Source organism: Pararge aegeria, chromosome 11 (genome assembly GCF_905163445.1).
Source record: "Pararge aegeria chromosome 11, ilParAegt1.1, whole genome shotgun sequence".
In the NCBI taxonomy this organism is placed as follows: domain Eukaryota; kingdom Metazoa; phylum Arthropoda; class Insecta; order Lepidoptera; family Nymphalidae; genus Pararge; species Pararge aegeria.
The window spans coordinates 17805169-17829542 of NC_053190.1; the positions used below are offsets into that span (position 1 = coordinate 17805169).

A 24374-nucleotide genomic window follows, 5' to 3' on the forward strand; every position below is an offset into this window, starting at 1 on the left:
GTGCTGATTTCTACTTTACTTTATAAATTCCTTTAACTTGCATTGCTTAAGGAATGCAAAGGAACAGAGTAAGCAACAGGTTACCAACATGTTCTTCTAGTTTATGATTTCATGGCTTAGAGAGATACTGGCGTAAATAAGAGTGCGGAAGTTATATTACACGCGGCATACAAATAATATTTATTTTGTTACTTTAGGGTTTAATTTCCTTTTTTTTCCTCGTAGAATGTTAAAAGCGAAGAGGATTGAAATAGCGCTTCAAGCTAACAAGTTGAGGAATGGTTTAGGAAAAGTGGAGGAGACGACAAAGCTTGTGGGACAAATGTCCGAAGAGCTGGCTGTAGCTCAGGTATTTTATTACTTAAAGAGCGGTTGTTAATATAAATGGAATATCTTTGCAATAATCCAGTATTTCAAAGCCGATTTTTAGTTAAATCGGTATATTAATTTCAATTCTTAAAATGCGACTTAATTTAGCAAGCTGGATCACAGGAGGTCTATCCATCATTTTAAAAGTAGTTTACTTCCCTAGTTTGTAGTACTTCCCTTTTGGACTTCATGAAAACCTATCGAATCATTATTAAATATTTCATTGAAAGGTCCAAGTTGCGGAGTACACCGAACAATGTATCGAATACATGGGAGTGATCAACGTGCAGCAACGTAACGCTGACGAGCAACAACGCAGCGTTGCAGCTAGAAGCAAGAAAACGCAAGAAGAAGAAGTTCAGTGCAAGAAACTTGCCGAAGCAGCCATGAGGGATCTAGCCAGCGCCATGCCTGCTTTGGAAGAAGCTGTAAAAGTAAGAGGTTTCAGTAAACTAACAGCAATATTCCAAAAATATAAATTTAAAAAAACCTGTACAGCGAATTAATGTTTAACTTTTTCAATTTTTTTCCCAAATTTTAGATAAATGATCGCTTGGATACAGAACTTCGGTAATTGGTAATGCTAAATAATTTATGTAATATCTTTTGTTATGAGAAATATTTATTTTCTTACATACGCGTTATTCAAATTTCATTTGAAAAAGAATGCACACAATATGCCGTTTAAATTTCATAATTCTCGAGAGTGATTGAATGTTTTATGGAAATTCATGATTGTCATTTTAAGTTCCTTTAAATGGCTCTACCCGTTTAGCATTCACCAACTCTGGCCCCGGAATCTTTTTAAAATGTTGGTATATATATATGTTTTAGGCCTTGGATGCTTTGAACAAGAAAGACATTACTGAGGTGAAGTCGTACGCGAAGCCACCGCAAAAAGTGGAAATGGTATTAGAGGCAGTGCTCATATTGCTACAGGTTGGTCTATCACTTTTGCACGTAACATTAATTACCTACTTTTTAAATTTTTCCTCTTGAAGGTAATATCTGCTTCTTAGTTGTGGTTTCTGTGTTTTGGGAGGTGTGTTTGCTTTTTTGCGTGTTAAAAGAAATTTTACCCGTATTAAGTAATAAAGTCGAAATCCGGAAGCTGGGCGAGCAATCACACTCGATCCTCTGTCTTCTTGGCCTTACAACTTCTTGCTACTTTCTTAAGGATTGGTGAAAGTATCAGCCAACTTCTTGCTAAGATATCCTTACTCTGAACTGCCGCAAAGTAACATCAGCTTATTTTAACAGAAAGAGCCAACTTGGGCGGAAGCGAAGAGGCAACTCGGCGATCAATATTTCCTGGACCGTCTACGTGATTTTGACAAGGACAATATATCGGACAAAACTTTGAAAAAGATCGGTACCTATACCTGCAAACCTGACTTCGATCCGGAGATCGTAGGCACTGTGTCCCTTGCGGCCAAATCACTATGTTTGTGGGTTAGAGCTATAGAGAAATATGGGAAAGTTTATAAGTGAGTGTCATTCTTTTCAGTTGAAAGCAGGTACCGTCTCGGTGTTAAATAGATGAGATTATGACAAATATTATCCTTGGATGCAGGATGAAGCTCCTAAATAGATAGTAGATAATCACTCAAAAGAGCGCAATTACACCTTTAGTACATTCCAAGTTTAGTCAATAATAATAATCCAAATTAAGTATTATTAAGGTGCCTGTATCATATCTATTTATTATGACTTTGCAATATTCCCTGGTATGTCCCAAAAACTACTTTAAGCCTGAGTTGGCACTCATTACATTCGAACTTTTATTTCGGCGTATTAATTGAGGATAAAATTTTATTCTTCATTTATTTACATATTATGTCAATCAAGAATCGCAGTACGTTCATATATTTTTTGGCATTAATTAATGTTTCAAATTGTATTATATAGAATAGTAAAACCCAAAAAGGAGCGTCTAGAAGAAGCGTTGGAATCTTTACGGATGAAACAACAGATTCTGGCTGAAGCACGAGCTAAACTCAGGGAACTGAGTGAAATGATCGCTCGCTTACAGAAGGAGTATGATGAAAAAGTTGCTCAGAAAGAGGAACTAGAACGAAAATCTAGGATGCTGCAGCTAAAATTGGAAAGAGCTGAGGCTTTAATTACTGGACTCTCTGGTTTGTATTAATTAGTCTTACGCGGTGTGAGTAGTGTTGGTAGACTCCAACTGGTGTTGCAGGGGGTGCATATATGACTTAAGAACGAGGTGTTTTGAAATTAAAAATCCATATTAAAGATTAGTACAGAACATAACTTTTGTTAATATGTAAGTTTAGATGATAGCATGACTTGAAAGGTTAAATCTACTTGTGAGCCACTTCGGTGGATGAGTTGGGCCAAAGTTCTAGATCCTTATTTAACGGAACTTTTGCCCTACTAGGAAACGTTATCATTGTTTGTAAACAGGTGAACGTGAGCGTTGGGAGGTGACTGTAGAGAGATTGGACAAGGAGTTTGAAAACCTCCCGGGCGACTGTCTCATCGCTACCGGGTTTATCGCTTACCTCGGGCCCTTTGTCTCCGAATACCGGGAATCGCTTATGTTTGATTGGTTCAATGAGGTAAGTAGTAAAATCGAGCAAAAACGCCTTGGCACTTATGAATAAACGTGGCATATCTTTGCAGTTGTTTTGCAGACGTCACACTTGAACCGACAGCGACATTCGCATGTCAGAGTGTATAAAAACTGCGTAACTTATCATCAATAGCCTAAAACTGTCCAGAAATGGACTAAAGACTTCTTCCGACGGTAGGGTTAGGCCTCTAGTCACCCCGCTGGACACACGGATTGGTGATCGCAGTAGGTAGTAGAAGCACAAAAGATGCTACTGCCCGTTCTCCGTTATATGCTCTCCGTCGCTTCGCCTGACACTTGCGGGAAGAGGAGGGGTGGTGACAAATTTATTTTCACGTAGGCCATAAATGTGATTAATTCTTAATATTCTATTTGAATCTCTAAGGTGTGCAATGAAACACTACCTGTGACTATGGATCTTAGCATGAAGGTGTTTCTGCTTGATGACGCAACGTTAAGAGATTGGAACTACATGGGTCTACCAGGTAAGAGACGTTTTCACATTATCCTTCTAAGTTAAATTTCGTGCGAAATAACAACTCTTCGATCATTTGATTCAACCAGAAGTAGTGGTGCCTGGTGATCTTTTGGTTAACACATAAGAAGTGGTAGAATTCGGCTTTACGTTGCAATAATCTAATTGGTATTTTCTTGATGTATTCGCTTTAGTCAAGTAGCTCGAAACTTTTCTAAACAAATAACCCAGTGTGTTTAACATTTTGATTGGCGCGAAAATGATTTCAATCGCTGTTTTGTTGTGAAACACAAACAACTGCCGATGCTCACACATCGAATTTTAAACCATATAATATTCACTAGACGCACTTCTAGTGAAATTTCATGTCTTCGCATGGTTCTACATACTAATATCATGCACTTATCTCGCGGTAGATAGAGGAGTGATGTATATGAACGATATAAATTTTCGTATTAGTATCAAATTTCCTCGTAATTTTATTATTACAGATGACAACTTCAGCGCAGAGAATGGCATAATTGTTGTCCGGGCTACTAGGTGGCCCCTTGCAGTGGACCCTCAAGGTCAAGCACTTATTTGGATATCACGGCTTGAGGAGAAAAACGACATTCAGGTAAAAAACCTTAAAAATTGGCGGAATTAAGTTATATTATTAATATTATTAGCTTCATGATGCTTCTTAGCCTTTAAAATTATAGTGGCCGTGGCCCACTAGATATGTCAAAAAAGAATAAGACTAATATCATAATGCGAAAGTTTGGATGGATGGATGGTTGGATGTTTGTTACTCTTTCAGGCAAAAACTACGCACCAATTTCGGAATGGAGATAAATTATACCCTGGATTAACACATAGACTGCTTTCTATCCCAGGAATATGTACGGTTCCCGCAGGATGCATGAAAAACCACAAAACTGCGTACAAAGCCGCGGGCAACAGCTGGTACGGCATACAGTACAGCATACATCATTCTTATCTACCAACAGATTGTCGACTTTGGTCAACCGAACTACCTCAAGGTCATGGAGACATGCTTGTCGGCCGGTCAGCCTATAATTGTACAGAATGTGGGCGAAGTTCTCGACCCTTCCATCGCACCCATCCTGGACAAGGCGATCGTCAAGATCGGACACGATTTGGTCATCAAGTTCAATGAGAAAATGGTGCCCTACAATACGAATTTCAAGATGTATTTGACTACTAAGCTAGGTAAACGATACGATTTCAACTTTACCGGTTTCTTAAACTCATTTTTATTTTAAGTTTTGGGCATGTTCTTTTATTTTATATTTAACTATCCATATATTAAAATTAACTGCCCTACATGTATCATGCAAAACCGATTTTATTTGTTTGTATTTGGCATAATTATAGGGTTCCTTGGAAAAAGAAAATTAGGCAAAACCCAAAAAAACAGCCGATAAATCGGATAAATCTTTTCTGATAGGAGTAAAGATAACTCTGACGAAGTAAACCGTGTTATGTCGCATGTGTCGCACTGGTTTACAGTTAACAACTTACTTTTAAATGCAAAAAAAACAAAGTGTGTCGAATTTATCTTACCAAATGTAAAGAAAATTGATAAAAATATAATGATAAATGGTGAATCACTAAAAATAGAGACTTCCACAGTTTTTCTGGGCGTGACCTTGGATAATAAGCTACAGTGGGGTGCTCATATAGATTCACTAGCGGGTAAACTAAGCTCGGCGGCCTACGCAGTCAGAAAAATTAGACAGATTACTGACGTTGAAATAGCTAGGCTAGTTTATTTTGCGTACTTTCATAGTGTTATGTCCTATGGAATCTTGTTATGGGGTAAAGCAGCTGATATCGAAACTATATTTATATTGCAGAAAAGAGCTGTACGGTCAATATATAAACTTAAATCACGCGAATCCCTCCGTGAGAAGTTTAAAGAAATAGGCATACTTACTGTAGCTTCACAATATATTTATAACAATATAGTATTTGTAAGACAACATATTAGTCTTTATAAACAAAAAGTGGACATAAACAGTCGACTTACAAGAAATGGTCATGGTAAATTAGTGTCATCTGCATATCGTCTGCGTAAGGTACAGAGGTCATTTGTGGGATTGAGTATACGCTTTTATAATATGATTCCTAAGGTGATTTTAGATCTGCCAATGCACAAGTTTAAAGAATTTGTTAAAACACATTTATTACAGCGAGGTTACTATACAATTGATAATTTTTTTAATGACAAGGTTGCTTGGAAGCATCCGGCTCCGCTTTCAGCTCTCACAAGATAGAAAAATGAATGTTAAAATATAAAATGTAAATTGTTGATGTTGGAAAAGAGCAATTGCTGAGTTTCTTGCCGGCTTCTTCTCGGTAGAATCTGCCTTCCGAACACTACAAACAGACAGTCTGTCTGTGTTTCAAAAGTGCTTATATTAGGCCTACTTGAAATAAATGAATTTTGAATTTGAATTTATATATACTTCAGGTTCATTTCAGCAGATGTCGATTGTTAGGTAGCACATAAATATAATCAAAATGTAGTTTGATCATATTACCGGTCCATGATTATCTGCATAGCAACTGCGTTGTTTGATTTGCGGCCTCACTTATTATAATCTAATGCAAAATTATTATTGCAATAAGCATAATCGCATTAAGTTACCCTTTTAATGATCTTATGAGTTCAATAAATGTAAAGAGTTGTTAATAAAAAATATTATCTAGTTATTGCATACAATGTTTTTTGTAATTCTGAAGTCGAATCGAATTGAATGACCATGGAAAAGTGAGCTCCACAAAAAGGTAGCTATTTTGGATAAATTTCTTTGTTTTTGTTATTATAATAATAGACCCTATTATTATAATAACAAAAACAAAGAAATTCATCATAATCATATCGACCCATTACCGGCCCACAACAGGACACGGGTCTCCTCCCACAATGAGAATGGGTTAATGCCTTAGTCTACCACGCTGGCCCAGTATGGATTGGGGACTCCGCAAACCTTTGAGAACATTATGTAGGCAGGCATGCAGGTGTCCTCACGATGTTTTCCTTCACCGTTGAAGCAAGTGATATTTTAATTACTTAAAACGCACATAACTTGGAAAAGTTGGAGAGCGTGCTGGGATTCGAACTCGCCCCTCCCGAAAGTGAAGTCGAGCTCCTGCCCAATGAGCTATCAACGCTTCTCAATAATAGGGTAGTTGAATTAAATTTAAAGGTTTCTTATTCAAAATGTTGCTTTACTTAATCCGAAATCGCAAATTCATATTGCATTTCCTTTATAGCTTTATTGTATGAATATTATCTGTTATTTATCTTCGGATATCCAATAAAAAATAATTTAATAGATTTCTCTTTATTAGGAAACCCAGTGTACACACCGGAGACTTTAACAAAGACAACGATGGTAAACTTCGCGGTAAAGGAACAAGGACTGACGTCACAACTCCTTAGCATCGTGGTGCGTAAGGAGCGACCCCAGCTCGAGACCATGAAGGACAACCTTGTGATGACCATCGCGAAGAATAAGAAGACGTTGGTATGTCCACTGGCGCCCACATTTAATTTTTGTTACACCGAGGTATTTTGGACAGGCTATTTGCGCAGTGCAGAAACCCTGCTTTCTGAATTCAAGGCCGAAGGTTTATTTCTGAATTCAAGGCGATATTTTTTTACTTCAGGTGGACTAACTGCTAGGTCCATCAATTATTACTTTGAAATTAAAAAGCTTCATCTCGGTAGAATCTGTTTGCTGAACCGGCGGTAGAGTCTGCAAACAGACAGACATGCCGTTTCAAAAATAAAATAAATATACGACTGCGAGACATACATACGGTACAATACACACATCGCCATCTACCCATTAAAAAGATGTAAATACAACTTCTTTTTATGATACTCTCTTCCATATCATTTCGGATGAAAAAAGCTTAGAGCTTTCGCTTTCTCTAAAAATTTGTGCACTTTTAATTAATTATATGAAAAAAAAAATTATATCAAGATATAAGTTGTTATTACATATTATAATAGGCTTGATATGATGAAGATTATTTATCTACTCATTCACCATTGTCTATCGTACAGGTCGATCTAGAAAACGACCTGCTTCGCATAATGTACGAGTCTCAAGTGCCTCTATTGGAAAATGAAGAGCTTTTCATAACACTGCAGACTTCGCAACGCACATCGCTTGAGGTCAAAGAGGCTTTAATCACTTCGCAGGTTACAGAGAAAGAGATCGACACTGCTAGACAGGTGTGTTCAGAATGAATTCGAGTTTCCAGAGTTTTGGGGGAGGTTCAAAGCCATTTATTCGATTTACGATCTCTTTATTCCACTACACGTTATACCGGCGAATCTTACCAGGTAGTTGGCTATGGTGAAGTTCAAGATGGTTACTGGCTAACCTGTTAGGGATATGGCAATTGTATTAAACCTACTCGTTTTCTATGAGGTTCAAATCTCTAACTAGGAGGTTATTCGTACGGATGCCACACGCAAATAGGTTAATCAATTAATGAATGTTCCATCAGTCTTGCCAGGATTAAAGTTTGGTATGCCGTTGCAGAAAACTTTATATTAAAAAACGAATAGTTATTGAATGAACAAATACATAAGAATTGATTAAGTATTCCCGAACACATTGTGAGTATTTCCATATATAATAATGTATACAGGAAATAAACATATATAAAAACGGTAGTTACACATGTGCGTTATGATTATGAAGATTTATTTGTAGGTTGGCCCTTGGTTCCAAGGTAGTAACTAATAATATACTAGCATAGTAATGTAAAAAAGTGCAAAGCATGTATAGTTCAGATAACTATTGGACGTTGGTGTTCAAAGGTGCTGGACTGTTGCCTCTGGTAAGCGTAACGAGGTGGACAGACGACGCCAAGACGACGGCTTTTGGAACTTCCTACAAAAGACCTATGTCCTGTCGGTTGAAATGATGACAATGATTATAAATGTGTTGTAGGGCTACGTCCCCGTAGCAGTACGTGCCTCAGTGCTCTTCTTCGCACTGAACGATCTGTCGCGAATCGATCCAATGTACCAGTTCTCACTGGACGCCTACATCGATCTGTTCACGTACTCCATCGACCGCAGCCCTAAGAGCGGCGAGCTCGAAGATAGGATCAATAATCTGAACGAGTTTCACACTTTCTCTGTGTACAAGTAAGTTTAATTTACCTATTTTTTCCTATGCTAATAATTCAAGGACGCTTTTGGCATGGAAAAAAAAATCTGATAGTAACATTACAAATATCATCAGCAAATCACTATCTCATTGTTAGGTACATACCTCCTCTAAAAAAATGTCTCTCGTATATACTTGCAATCGTTGGGTGCCCTGTTTCTTTAGCAATTTAGACGGTTGTCTTTTCCTCACCCAATGTTTCCATCTACTGGTTTTTAGAAATATTTGGTTTAGTCTAAATATTTAGGACCTATACGTTCCAGGAACGCAATCTAGCCTGTTGGCTTTATCTGGCCCGATGTATCTGTCTACTGATTCCTAGAAATATCTCAGCCTTCTAGATATTTAGTCTTTGCAGGAATACAATCTAGGCGGTTGGCTTTACCACACCCTATGTGCCCATCTACTGCTTTTTAGATATATCATAAACCCTAGATATTGAGCCAACGTAAACGTTGCAGGAATACTTGCCGGGCGTTGTTCGAGCGCCACAAGCTACTGCTGTCGTTCCACATGGTGTCGCGCATCCTGTTCCAGGCGGGCAAGATGAGCTCGCACGAGTACCTGTTCCTCCTCAAGGGCGGTGTAGTGCTCGACCGCTCCGAGCAGCCAGACAACCCCACCAGTGCGTTGACTTACATTAACACCTTCATCTCCGGTACATTCGCCAGTCAATCAGACAGCAATTAATCTGACCAGCAAGCCTGTTTTTTATTTCGGAAATTACGTTAATGGAGTAGGTAATTTCTCCTTAAGGGCGGTGTAGTGCTCGGCCGATCCGAGCAGCCAGACGTATCCCACCAGTGTGTTGGCTGCATTCATTCACTCTTTCATCTTCGCTTCACTAGGCTAGACAATTAGACAATAACTTATTTGACCAGCTAGCCTGTTTTTTTATTATTCGAAATAAAAAACAGTTGAAGAAATAGGTAGTTACTCTCCTCCTTTTCCTATGCCGTTTAAACAAATTATATTTAATTGCCTCCAATACAAATTTCTGCGTTAAGTGAGAGAAACGTGCCAGAGATCCAGTTTAGGTTAGTCGAAAGGTAGGTCTAAGTGTGAACCAGCCTGATGCATCAGCATCAGCCTGATCAGCGCTCTGACAATTTACTAATGTTGACAGACTGGTTGCCAGAAGACTGCTGGGACAATATTACCGAGATGGACAAACTTCCCGGCTTTCACGGAATCACCGATGCCTTCGAGATCTTCTCGAAAGACTGGAAGGAGTGGTACTTACATCCAGAGCCGGAGACCCAACCGCTTGTTGGTAAGACTTTCATACGGCGTTACACATTATTAGAACAGTGCAAAATATATTTAGGGCAATATATTACGTAGGACCCGAAAGATAATCCAGAAAGAAATTTGGAAGCAGATGTGTGTGATCTAATTTATGGATGGTGCTGTGTAAGTAATTAAACACTGTAAAAAGAATATTTTAACCATCTTTTACCTCTTTTTGTATTACTCTCTTTTTGACCACTCACTTGGTAGGTATACATAATATTTGCCCCCTTATTTTCTTTGACATTCACCACGATCTTAAGTTGGACACAAACTTTTGGCCATTGGGGCCACGGACTACCTCGAGGTTCTTTCCGTTCTTACAACAGATGTCTCCTGACTTGAACTAGATATTTGACCACCTCCATGGCTCAGTGGTCATCGCTGTAGATTTATGAGCGGAGGTCCGGCGGCAGGAGCAATTGGGAATTTTTAAATTAAATCTGCGTTTTCATTGGTCTTGTCTGGCTCGTTACCACCATGCCGACAAAGACGTGCCGATTAGGTGTATTGCTTTAATATAATAACCATATATCTAAAAGGTTACCCCGTTGCCATCTTAGACTGCAACATCGTTTTCAGTTAAAGGCTAACCTGTAGAGAAATCAAAAAGAAAGAAATACATGAAAGAAAGAAAGAAAAAGTTTTTTATTACATATGCTTATTTTAACATATCACCTATTACAGCACCGAAACTGACCAAATAATGGTCAGAAAAATGAATATGGATATTTAATGAACATTAAATGAATATTTAACTTTCCAGGTGAATGGAATGATATCTGCAATGAATTCCAACGCATCCTGTTCGTGCGCTCTCTACGTGTCGACCGCGTTTCAGCATGCATCACGACCTATATCGTCAACGTACTCGGGCCGCGATACGTTGAACCGCCCGTGCTTGATATCAAGGTAACTTGGGTTTGAAGCTTTTATTTCGAGTCTATATACACAGTGGTCTTTGTAGCTGTACAGCTTTTTGTGACAGAGCTCAACCGGGGATGTATTACCACCAGTCAGAACAGACCAGATTCAGAAATTTAAGGTTATCAAACTCATATAGACCCCAGCGTTCATCCGGGGAGGTCATCGAGCATGCGACGAGTTTTACGCGAAGCAAAAAGCATGCAAATCAGCATCAAGCCTTTTAACATCCTATTGCTCGTCTCTCTTGGTACATTAGGATTTCAAACCTAGACCAAGCCAAGTTCTTCCAATGAGGTTGGCCAGGTTTGAACGATTACTGTCGCATGTAAGACATTGATTGTCAATAGTTATTTGTTGGAGTGACGCAGTTATTTTTAAATATTAAATTTTCTCAGGCAAATGCATATGAATTGATTGTCTTCAGTTTTATAACTGTGACCGCCGACTCAGCTGTAGTATTATTACCTAGTAATGATGCTTCGATTTGGGAACAAACCACTAGACTATCAAGGAAGATAGGGATGATGTTATAACTTAAATCCAGGCAGCCTGGGAGGAATCAACGTGGAAGACCTCGCTCCTATTCGTCCTGTCACCCGGCGTGGATCCCACTTCTGCTCTTATCCAGCTCGCTATAGACGTGAAGATGTTTGACAAGTTCCAGTCGCTCAGTTTGGGCCAAGGCCAGGCCCCTACAGCTGCCAAGTAAGTAGGTGCTACGCTGAACAATATCTAAATCAGCCAAATGGTTTTTTGGTCATATTATAACATAGTTATAACCCATTTATTCATAGGCTAACTTTTAACGTCACACATTCGTCCCACAGAGGGTTTCAGAGCATAGACCATCAACGTTAGCTTAAACCTACAGCTGCAAAACATATCCAAAAACCCGAGTAGGTGATAAACATAAAATCCGAGTTGGTAATACCACACAAACCGAGTAGGTTTAGGTAATACCCCAGTAATCATTATACACATTCACTATCGGGATCGTAATTTTCATTTTCATTTTCGAGTCATTTTATCAAGTGCGGATTGGTAGTACTGTGCGGATGATGTACCATATACTTCAAAGTTACGGGAAACTCTCAGGCATGCAAGTTTCCACCGAATGTTTTCTTTGATCATTTACTTTACGTAGAAAGGGAGATTGTTATTCCTTTTTCTGCTAGGCTTATATCAGTTTCAATCATTAACATCATATCAACCCACTACCCACTACAGGGCAGGGGTCTCATCCCGCAATGAGAAGGGGTTAAGACCGCAGTCCACCACGCTGGCCCAGTGCGGATTGGTGGACTCCACACACCTTTGTGAAGATTATGTAGAACTAACTCTCAGACATGCAGGTTTCTTCACGATGTTTTCCTTTACCGTTGAAGCAAGTGACATTCCAATTACTTAAAACGCACACAACTTAGAAATACCATAGGTACGCGCCAGAACCAGAACTCGGCTCCCCAAAAGTGGAGTCGAGTTCCTACCCACTGGTCTATCACCGCTTCTCATATCAGTTTCAATATTCAATATTAAATACAGGATGTTATCACATGGCATGAAAGAGGGGGGATGGGTGTTTCTGGCCAACTGTCACTTGGCGTGCGTATGGCTGGGCGCGCTGAGGGGGTTGGACAATCCTCGCATTCATCCACGCTTTCGGCTCTGGCTTTCATCTATGCCTGATGATAAATTTCCTCTCAATGTGCTCCAAAGGTCCATCAAGATGACAACAGAACCGCCTCAGGTTAGTTTATATTATACGAAGTTTCATGACTAACTGATAGGCATCGCCGTGGACTGTTGAAACTGTTTGGATATCGTTATAACAAAACGCGTCATAACGTTAAAATGACTTAAAACTGTTGTAAAATGTATGTTTACTTCGTTCGGGACAATAGAATAGAGAGAACAATATAGAGAACTTCACATTTTACTGTGAATCTTGTCACTTATTTATAATGGAGTTTGAGATGGTTCATTCACTTTTTGAATAAATATTTTTATTATTTTGTGTTTGCAGAATTTTTATTACAAATGTTTTCATAAGATACCAAAAACTCAACAGATTTTATTATGAATGTATTCATAAGACACCAAAAACTCAACGAGGCCGAAAGTTTAAGAGGAGGTCTTACATTTGATCTGTTCAAACTATTTAGAAAATCAAGATATATGGCGTCAATTTGGGACTTACGTTTTGTATGTCCGTTGCGTACGAAAAAATATCTTGGATCAAAATAAAAATAAGAAGGATCAAATATTTCGAGCAGTAGGACGCCAAGGGTATCTTAGTAAATTTATTTTTAATATTGTTAGCCAAGTTTAGTTTAACAGGAGCAAGCCTTGAATGGTATTTTTTTCTTCCTTATTCAAACGCAAAGTTTTCTTGTTCCTAATTCAAACTTCTTGGCATTTTCTGCTTACTCTCTTGTTACAAATATTAATTTCCCAAACAGGGACTCAAAGGCAATATGGTCCGACTGTTTGCAAACCTGAACGAGGATAAATTCGACGAGGCCACGCCCAAATACCGTAGGCTACTGTTTTGCGTGTCCTTCTTCCACTGTTCGCTAATTGCACGGAAACGGTTCCGCCAACTGGGATACAATGCTGTTTACAGCTTCAACGATTCGGACTTTGAGGTGAGTTTTTGGATTTTTATCCCTCTGTGTTATTTTGTAACAGGAATATGTCGACCAACGGTTTTTGGGAAGGGATACAATCTGCAAGGCAGGGAAACCTGCATGCCTGATAGTTCTCCATAATGTTCTCAAAGGTGTCCACCAATACTGCACTTGCTGTCCACGCACTGGACTAGCGTGGTGGACCACGACCTTAACCTTTTCTCATTGTGGGAGGAGACCCATGCCCTAATGGGTGGACCGCGGTAATAGGTTGGTATGAATGAATGAATGAAACACTTTATGGTACCCAAAAAAAGTAAGTAGTCACCGGTATATAAACATAGAGCATAGAGCAAGAGAGTACAGTTTGGTAGCCTTATCGCTACATAGCGAGTTCTTACAGGGCGCAAAGGTGTGAAAGGAAAAAACATAGAAAAGAGTTAGGTAGTACAATAAATAAGATGTAAACATTACACATATAAATAAAATATTTAATTATATAATATTATTTATTTAACTTCCTTTGCCGAGTGTGGGGCCATTGGGCGACGATAACACCGCTGGGCTTAGTTGGTAACAGGCCGACATAATTACGGCAGCTCCGCGGTGGCATCCATGAGAATTCCCCACGTTAAAAAAAAGAGTTAATAGATTATCATAGCACATCCTTGATTAGCCCTGTAAAAAAAATGTTTTCTGTGTAGGTATCAGACAATCTTTTAGCCAACTACCTGGAAGAATACGAGGATGTCCCTTGGGATGCCCTTCGCTACTTATTCGCTATCATCAACTATGGCGGGCACATCACGGATGACTGGGACAAACGCGTGCTGATCGCTTACATCAACCAGTTCTTTTGCGAAGAGGCTCACGACACACCCTTTTATAGGTAACTGATAGAGAAAGGCACTATGGTACGATATGGTAATTGGTAATGGTAGAAATACTTAAAACTATTAAAAGGCGGAAGTAAGAGAATTTTGATCATATTATGAGAAACAATGAAGATGAGCTCACTATTCAGGGGTAAATTCAAAGGTGGCAAAAGACCAACTGGCTGACACAGAAATCGTGGCAAAAACTTTAATTCAACGGTTCGGGAAATGTACCCGGTCGTTGTTCCGTGCAGCTACGTCCAAAGTTCAGATAGCTTTAATGGTTGCCAACCTCCCATAAGAAGTCCTGCATGAACGAGAGACAATATTATTTCTGTACCTTTCTTTCGGTAGTAATGTACCAGGTCTAAAGCCCACATATTTGTTAAGTTATCCTTTTTAAGATAATCTATTGTAATACGATTAGGATTATGTTGTATCTACGCCTTTCACAAGGTTTTTTTATAAGCCTTTGAATAAACAATAATCCGAGATTCAAGGATCTTGAATAGAATTTGGAGACTTTCGATTTCTTTACTTCTGGAGGGCTAATTAATCCGGGAGTAATAAATACTTGAGTTTTTCGAAACACTACATATGAAGTTCAAATTCGAACTTTTAAAATCGGTTCCGCTACCGAATTAGCACTACTTATCCACATTAAAATACTTAATTATGCTGTCGCCATTTGCACTAAGTAACAGTCCCATTTTAGCAGTATCTTTTTAATTAAGTTTGTCGGATATTTGTTTGTGTAGACTCTCGAGTATCCCAGCGTACCATATACCGCGGGATGGCAGTTTGGAGTCGTACCGGGATTTCCTGGACCTCCTGCCAGGGTACGAGCGGGCGGAGTCCGTGGGACAACACGCTTCAGCTGACGTTGCTGCTTTGGCACAGGTTTATTATCTCTACAATATACTATATACTATATATAATACGACAACGCCGAATCGCCATCTAGCCCCAAAGTAAGCGTAGCTTGTGTTATGGGTACTGAGGTGACTGATAAATATCTTTTCTTTTTACGTATAATATACATAAATACTTATAATATATACACCTAGACACTGAAAAACATTCATGCTCATCACACAAACATTTTCCATACTTGGACTTGGACTCAGAAAGCAGGGTCGCTGCAAACTGCGCCAATCGGCCGTCCAATATGTTTTAGTGTTTTATGTAAAGTGAGTGTTATACGACAAAGAAGTAAGCTTAATTTTCTATACTCCGCTAAAAGCAGGAGAATCTGTACGGTGTAATTTACAATTTTTCAATTGATCCAAACCAAATAGATCTTCGGCAATGTACTCTCTACGCTCCAAAATTGTTAGAAGGATAACATCTCAGGAGAGCAACAGCACCAATCCGTATTTGGCCAGCGTGGTACAATCCGTACTACGCCCAAATACCTTCTCATTTTAAGAGGAAACCCGTGCTCTGTAGTGGGCCGGTAGTGGATTGATGATGATTCTGCTGTATTTCGAGGAGTATAACAAATTTAATTTAATTGTCACTGTAGGAACATCCATCTTTCCATTTTTGCACCCGACCAACCTACCAACGGGTAGAGAACTCCATGTCTTACCTGCAACTTTAAAATGCAAATGATTATCGCAGCAAGAAATTTTTGACTACAGTGGAATCCTGTAATTTGTCTGTCCTGCCCCTTGCTGCTACGCATTATTCCCCTGGTTGTACTCCTTCTCTTCTTGACCTTATTATGGTATCTTCTCCGGATTTCGTCTTTAAGCATGGCCAGTGTCCTGCCGATGCATTTTCTTACCATGATTTGATTTATCTTTCATATAAAATACGTCCACTTAAAGAAAAATCGAGGGTACTTCTGCGGCGTAACTTTGGAGGAATTGCCAGCCGTCGCTTGTGTGATGATGCTAGTCATCTGGACTGGGCGGCTATCGCAACTGTTGACTCAGTTGACCGCAAAATTGAGATATTTAATTCCCTGATAACGCAACTCTACGATACGCATGCTCCGTTAAGACCAATCAAGCTGAAACATCTACCGGCGCCTTGGTTATCAGAAGAGATAAAAATTTTAATGGGCAAAAAGATCGCGGCGAAATATAAATACAAAAGAAATAATACTGACGCTAACCGGGAAAAATATCATAAAGCACGGAATCGCTGTAATACATTGTGTAGGGATGCTCAACGACGCCATATTCATAAGTCTGTTGAAAGTGGTGACACTGCTAAAACCTGGAAGTTTCTTGAGTCTCTTGGAGTTGGTAAATCATCTCATAGATCTTCTATTAACGTTGATATCGAACTCCTAAATAAACATTTTTCTACTTCTGATACAATTAATAGTTCCGATAAAGAACGTACTCTTAGAATTCTTTCTTCCCACTCAACTCCTAACTTTTTACCATTTACCTTCGAGTCTTTTACTGAATGTGATGTTAAGAAGAGCATAATATCCATTGCATCGAATGCTGTTGGTGTAGATAGCATTACCCGTAATATGATCATTCCAATTCTTGACGTTGTTTCCCCTATTCTAACCCATATCTTAAACTCTTCCATTCTCTGTAGCAAATTCCCTGAAGATTGGAAGTTTGCTCAGATTATTCCTCTACCTAAAAAAAACAACCCTTCATCGTTTTCTGATTTTCGCCCCATTTCTATATTACCATTTCTCTCAAAAGTTCTTGAAAAACTCGTATCTCAACAACTTAGTCTCTTTCTTAATAAGAATAACCTTCTCAGTTCTTTGCAATCTGGCTTTCGTCCTGGTCATAGTACGGCTACTGCTCTTGCTAAAGTAACTGATGATATTCGATGGGCGATGGATAACAAGCAGCTAACAATTCTTATTCTGCTTGACTTTAGCAATGCCTTTAATACAGTTGACTTTGACATCTTGCTTAGTCTTTTACGCTCTATTAACATATCTCCATCAGTAATAGACTGGTTTCGGAGTTACCTCAATGGCCGTCGACAGCGCATTCAGATTGACGAGTCCTTTTCGTCTTGGTGTGATGTTGCGGCTGGGGTACCTCAGGGTGGCGTGTTATCTCCTTTACTTTTTTCTATTTTTATTAACTCTATTACTCAAAACATCTCTTCTCTCTATCACATGTATGCAGATGATATCCAAATATATCGCTCATCTACCCTTCAAAATCTTGGTTCTGCTGTTGCAGCTATAAATAATGATATGGCTGCAATTTCTGAGTGGAGCAGGCAATATGGGCTAAAAGTCAATCCTGCAAAATCAAAAGCTATCGTTATTGGTAGCTCAGGAATGATCGCGAGGGTTGATTGGCTTAGCATTCCTTCTGTTATTTATAATGGCATCGCTATTCCTTTTTGTGACTCTGTTTAAGATCTTGGTGTATACCTCGACCGTGAATTGTCATGGACAGTGCATGTCAAAGAGCTGAGTCAGAAAGTGTTTGTGGCGATGCGCTCGTTGCGAAGGTTGCAATCATTTCTTCCAATTCCGACCAAAGTTATGCTAGCACATTCTCTCTTTCTATCTATTCTCGATTGTGCGGATGCAAGCTTTCTTAATCTGACCGAGGATCAGCTTAATAAACTTGAGCGTCTTCAAAATCTTGCTATTCGGTTCATATTTGGCCTTCGCAAATATGACCATGTTTCCGAATTTCGACAAAAACTCAAGTGGCTTCCTATTCGTCGTCGCCGGGATATGCATGTACTTTCTCTTCTGTACTGTGTGTTATTTCATCTAAATACTCCCTCGTATTTAAAAGAGAAGTTCACTTTTCTTGGTGAGCAATCTGGTGTAAGATCGTGCCGTGCGCTGACGCTGTGTATGCCTTATCATAGGACAAAATTTTATAAGCGTTCGTTTAGCGTACGAGCTGTGGAGTTGTGGAATGCGCTTCCATTGAGCATACGACGATCCAAATCACTTACACACATACACACATTTAAAAGAGCAGTTAAGGCCCATTATATTGTTAACGACTTTTAATAGTATGTATATATGTACTTACTCATTTATTGCATGTTAAAGTATTTAATTATGTAAGTGTTGTTATTATATATATTAGTTTATTTTTATATTTATTTATTTATTATATTATTTACTTTTTATCTATTTGTGCACACTAGTTTATGTATTAGCATGTAGTTATTTGCATGTATGTATTTTAATATTTGTACCACCAGCAGTCTATTCTCCTGTTCTTTTTTTTTCCTAATTCTAAGGTTGCCTGGCAGAGATCGCTATTAAGCGATAAGGCCGCCTTTTGTATTACTACTTCTTTCGATGTTTCTGTTTTTGTTATATTTTAAATGTTGTGGTATACAAATAAAGAGTTTAATAATAATAATAATAACTTTCGCGATGTCTTCTTCCCATATTTTTTATTTGACGGCCAACTGGCGCATTGGGCAGCGACCCTGCATTCTGAGTCCAAGGCCGTGGGTTCGATTCCCACAACCGAAAAATGTTTGTGCGATGAACATAAATGTTTTTCAGTGTCTGGGTGTATTATAAGTATTTATGTATATTATTCATAAAAATATTCATCAGTCATCTTAGTACCCATAACACAGGCTACGCTTACTTTGTGGGGCTAGGTGGCGATGTGTGTATTGTCGTAGTATACTTATTTATTTATTTATTATATTTTCAATGTCTTCGTTTCCAATCCAAAGGATGCCAGTTAGTAACTATTTTTGTCCATCTCCCATTTTTAATTTTTGGTCTTTAACGAATTAAATAGTATTGACTTGATAGTAAATTATTTAGCTATTTATTGCTACGCGATTGCTGTTGAGGTTTTTTTTAAAGTAATAACTGATGAATGAATCAGATGGCTCCTATACGAAAGTTAGCGGAAAACCGTCGCTTGTATACAGAGCAACACTTCACAGTCCATATATTTGTATATTACTTCAATAACTGTGTCTATATAATTGTATATTACTTCAATAACTGTGTCTATATAATTGTATATTACTTCAATAACTGTGTCTATATAATTGTATATTACTTCAATAACTGTGTCTATATAATTGTATATTATTTCAATAACTGTGTCTATATAATTGTATATTACTTCAATAACTGTGTCTATATAATTGTATATTACTTCAATAACTGTGTCTATATAATTGTATATTACTTCAATAACTGTGTCTATATAATTGTATATTACTTCAATAACTGTGTCTATATAATTGTATATTACTTCAATACCGCATTCACATCGGTTGCCCGGAAGAGCAAGGCCGCGGCAGGACTGTCGAATTTTGTCGAAATTGTACCTTTTACCTAACTGGTACTGTTACAATTAAAAGGTTTCTATTAATTTCTATAGCGATACCGATGTTCGCAGGATGCGCGTATTATGTGCTCAACGTTATTTGCGCTCGCGTCTACTGGAGGCGGCGGGGGTGGTGGTGGAGAAGATCAGAAGGTACCAAGGAAATATTTTATAAATTGAAAGTAGTTGAAAAGCGGTCTGGGACAGAGCCCGCCCGGAGAAGCATTACCTACAGGCCTATTTCTGCCGCGAAGCAGCACTTTTGCAATGCTGTTTTGCAGGGTGTAGGGCGTGGTTGCCGGTGTAACTGCAGGCACACGAGGCTTAACACCTACGCTTTTTGGGTGTAAATTATTGCTCTAACCAGGTTGCTCTTCTAATAATTTAAAATGACATTGTGAGATGGTGTTAACAAAAAAAAAACACCCGGCTAAGTTTGTTGTGGGCTTCTTCTTAGACCAGGACGCGTTTGGAACCCTCGTAGCTTTAGTTTTAAGTTTACGAATGTGGTTATCGCCATCATCTCACTTAGTCGGGTGTTTTTTTTTGTTATCACCATCTCACAGTGTCGTTTTAAATTATTAGAAGAGCAACCTGGTTAGAGCAATAATTCACACCCAAGCTTCTTTATCGATTACGTGATGATATGTCAATTTTTGAATTTGAATTTGGAACCACATTTCAATCCAATATTTTGCTTGCTATCCGCAGTAAAAGCCTGCTAATCATCCACCCTTTATGTCATCTAATAATCCAATAACAGGTGGATGAACTGGCTGCTGAGATGCTGGTGAAGCTTCCGGCACCCATCGACATGGAGACCACGGAGCGTATGATGGGGCCGGAGATCGTAATGCCCATATGCGTCTCCTTGGTGCAGGAGATCGGGTATTACAACACCCTGATATCCAGCATCGTCGCTGGTCTGAAGGTGACTTTCTATACAACCGTCCCAAATAGGTAACACACACGCAACGTCTGCACACCGTCTTCGCCGGCGAAGAAGAAGCCCTGGATTTCTGACGTCACTCGTGGGTCCTTACCACGGTAACGGGGGCGGGAGCTAAACCATTAGTTCAAAAGACCAAAGACGGCCGATTGGCGCAGTGGGCAGTGACCCTGCTTTCTGAGGCCAAGGCCGTGGGCTCGATTCCCGCAACTGGACAATGTTTGTGTGATTTATATAAATGTTTTTCAGTGTCTGGGTGTTTATCTATATATTATAAGTATTTGTGTATATTATTCATAAAAATTATTCATCAGTTGTCTTAGTACCCATAACACAAACTACGCTTACTTTGGGACTAGATGGCGATGTGAGTAAAGTCGTAGAAAAAAAAAAAGTCCGAAGCGAAGAGCCGAGATCTGAGTCCTTTCAGGTTTTGCATGTCTTCGAGCCCTAAATCAGAAAAGACTTGACGACATTAAAGTAAAGATTTCTGGGTAACGTTATGTCGAATCGGCAAAACATGTCTTCTTCAATCTTGAAGACAGACTTATTGTTTTCGTTTTGTCATATTTCTTACGATCAACTGCCTGTCGAACGTCAACCCTTCTTGGGAAGGTTTTTGTTCGTGAAATATCTGACACCTTACCATACTTCCTAGCCCGCTACCATCTTAGACTGCATCATCACTTACCACCACGTGAGATTGCAATCAAGGGCTGACTTGTAGTGCAATTAAAAATGCAATTTTTTGAATTTTAGGAACTCCGTCGTGCGATCGAAGGTTTAGTGGTGATGTCAGAAATGTTGGAGATCATGTACACGTGTATATTTGAGGGCAGAGTGCCATCGTTTTGGCAAAGAGGTAAGAAACAATTGCTTTATGAATCACATTTTTTTTATCACACAGTAAAATGTAAATAAAATTATGCATTTTTTTTAATTTGAACTCATCATAGATTCCATGGGATCTTATTGTTCCTTGTTAATTGTTTCTTACTAGATGTGTAAGACGGACTTATTTATTTTCCTTTGTTGGCAAAAGGGTAAGAACCAATTGCTTTCTGAATCACTATTGTTTTTTTATCACACAATAAAATGTGTAGGTTTATTATTCAATGATACATATCTTATTGTTCCTCTCTAATTGTTGTTTACTAGATGTGTACGCGGTTTTGTCCGGATCTTTTAGAGGGTTTTGAAAGTTCCATCGGGAACCATTAGTGTTACCAGTAAAAAAAGTATCACCGGGAACGTTAGTTCGATAGAATTAATCTAAAAATTTGTAAACTGTAAAATTATTTTGAAAAAAAAAAAATCTTATAAGTGTTTTTTTACCGGCTTCCTCTCAGTGGAATCTGCCTACAAACAGACTGAATTGACGTTTCAAAAGTGGCCATAGTCTAGCCCTACTATAAATAAATTTTGAATTTTATTTTGAATTATGCGGTTAAAAAGATACTGCCAGGCTTGTGTATTTTAGTTACTTTCACAGCATTATGTCCTACGGCATATTATTATGGGGTAATTGCTGCTACATTGATGTAAAATTTTTCTACTGCAGAAGAGGATTGTTCATGCAATATATAAAATGGGCCCAAGAGAACCTTTAAGATAGAAATTTATAGAAGCTGAAATTATGACGGTGCATAATCAATACATATTTGAAAATTATGTTTATGTACGTAAAAGTATAACAAAATTTAAATAGAAAGGACTCTAACAATATAAGTATTAGAAGTAAAAATAAAGTTTTAGTGCACAAGGCTGCATAAAATAATAATTCATTTAAGGGTAATTGTATATCATTTTATAACAAATTACCAGATGAAATGCTTAAGATGTCTTTCAATAGAATTATAATTATAGAAAAAACCTATTATAATATTAAGCATTACATATATGATAAAAAGCTGGTTGGTATGATTGCTCTTACTTCATAGCTGTTATAAACTTGACTGTGAGATGGTGATAACAAAAAAAACCTGGCTAAGTTTGTTGCGAGATCTTCTTAGACCAGGGCGCGTTCGGAACGCTCCAGGCCCCTTCAGTTGTGAGTTAACGAACGCAGTTATCACCACTAGCTAACATTAGTGTTAGAATGTTAACATGTGATAAGGTTTACATGAATAATAAATTTTTGGATTGGAATTTCAGTTATAGTTCTTTTTCGTGAGTATAAGAAGTAAGTACCTTATGTCTATTTCTCTGCGATTAATGATTCCCGGGAGCACAGCTCGTCCGTCTATGAAGCCGCTGGGCGCGTGGTGTCGGGAGCTGTTCCTACGCGGGAGTCACTTGGGCGCGTGGGCCAACGCTCCCCGCTCGCCCCCCACTTTGTGCTGGTTGCCCGCTCTGGTGGCGCCCACTGGATTCCTCACCGCAGTTATGCAGGCATGAAACGTTATGCATATTATAAAATCGAAGTCTAGCCATGTCTGTACATTAAAGATTTTTACAAAAAGATAACTAAGTATGAGACGTTAGAAATAAGCAATAGAATGTCAAATGCATTTTTATGAATTTTTGTCTGTTTGTCTGTGGCGTTTTTTAAAGCCTTCGACTATTATTATATATGTTATTATATATGTCAATAGATGGCATTCTTTGGGTTGTACGAAGTTCACATAGCCTTTTGGTTTGTTAATCACTTTAAAATGTTAATAACAACTAGTGACAGATTCATAAGCTGTTGTTTATCTATATTATGTCGCTTGTCTCAGGAACTACCTGTCAGATTTGAAAAATCCTTTTTGCATTTGAACTAATACAATTTTCAGGTTCTTATGTTTTTTTGGTATGTAGAGAGCATTTCTGATTTTTCCATGTGGTGACGTCAGAGAATTCAGCTAGTGTCAGTGCGAGCGTCCTATGCTATGAGCTGCTACTACTACTATCTACTCGAAAATCCATCTGTGGACTATAAGCTATAGGCTTTGAAGGCTTTTTATGATGGTTTTTTCATAGACCACAGCGCGAGGTGAAGGGTGGCCCATAGACACGCTGTGTTGGGAGTTCACGGTAATGCCGCTAGAGGAGAATGCCTTCGTGCGGCCGCCCAGAGACGGCGGCGTTTACATCAGGTTCATTTAAATTAATACATAACAGTTTTACACACCATTCGCTTACAGACCTGTTATGTAAAAGTAAAGCCCGATATTACATACATAAGGCTTTGCCGGATTGTAATGTTGTACTCAAACTAATGACCCTTAATATAAAAGTATGTGTATGTATAGGTTTTTTTTAACTATAAATTCATATTTGCCAGATATTTTATTAAATAGTTAATAGATAGTTTTCAAGAAACAAAATTATATTTGATTAATAACCAATGTTAATGACATTTGGTGGGTATTTTGATATAAATACGACTGCATTATCGATGCACCTCACCTGACGATAAAATAACAACCGACAACGTGTCGAACAACACACACAGGCGCAACAAACACAGCGGCTTCGCCGGCGAAGACGAGGGTCCCGATTCCTGACGTCATCCGGACGTGGATCCTTACCACGGTCACGGGGGCGTTCGGACTAAACAATGATTAATCCAAAAGTCCACCAACAGTCAGATTAACGTCGAACCGAGCCGAGGTCCGTGCCCTCGCAGGAGGCACCCTCGGTTCGTCGTCTCCCACTCTCCCCCCGATGTCGTCGAGCCCTGGGGCTCTTCTCATGGGGAGCTTTCGCGCTCCCACACTCCCCCGGTGACGCCGTAGCAACGGCAAGTGTCCATCCGAAAATTCAAAACTGAAAAATGATGAATGAATGAGGACTGAGGTAGTCCTACAT

At 38.7% G+C, this 24374-nt stretch overlaps 1 protein-coding gene across 1 annotated transcript in view; it reads left to right on the forward strand.

The window, feature by feature from the left end:
- Positions 1-24374, forward strand: part of LOC120627755 (dynein heavy chain 2, axonemal) — an 83974-nt gene that overhangs the window by 58155 nt on the left and 1445 nt on the right. Inside the window, exons 57-81 of the mRNA XM_039895782.1 lie at positions 226-349; positions 600-803; positions 1204-1308; positions 1630-1856; positions 2278-2507; positions 2797-2951; positions 3351-3450; positions 3932-4056; positions 4430-4652; positions 6801-6976; positions 7522-7692; positions 8420-8619; positions 9103-9266; positions 9768-9914; positions 10698-10843; positions 11403-11563; positions 12401-12605; positions 13318-13503; positions 14190-14374; positions 15119-15260; positions 19703-19783; positions 20394-20561; positions 21339-21441; positions 22813-22970; positions 23544-23659. Coding sequence (XP_039751716.1) covers positions 226-349; positions 600-803; positions 1204-1308; positions 1630-1856; positions 2278-2507; positions 2797-2951; positions 3351-3450; positions 3932-4056; positions 4430-4652; positions 6801-6976; positions 7522-7692; positions 8420-8619; positions 9103-9266; positions 9768-9914; positions 10698-10843; positions 11403-11563; positions 12401-12605; positions 13318-13503; positions 14190-14374; positions 15119-15260; positions 19703-19783; positions 20394-20561; positions 21339-21441; positions 22813-22970; positions 23544-23659 — 4002 coding nt within the window. The remainder of the gene's footprint in view (positions 1-225; positions 350-599; positions 804-1203; positions 1309-1629; positions 1857-2277; positions 2508-2796; positions 2952-3350; positions 3451-3931; positions 4057-4429; positions 4653-6800; positions 6977-7521; positions 7693-8419; positions 8620-9102; positions 9267-9767; positions 9915-10697; positions 10844-11402; positions 11564-12400; positions 12606-13317; positions 13504-14189; positions 14375-15118; positions 15261-19702; positions 19784-20393; positions 20562-21338; positions 21442-22812; positions 22971-23543; positions 23660-24374) is intronic.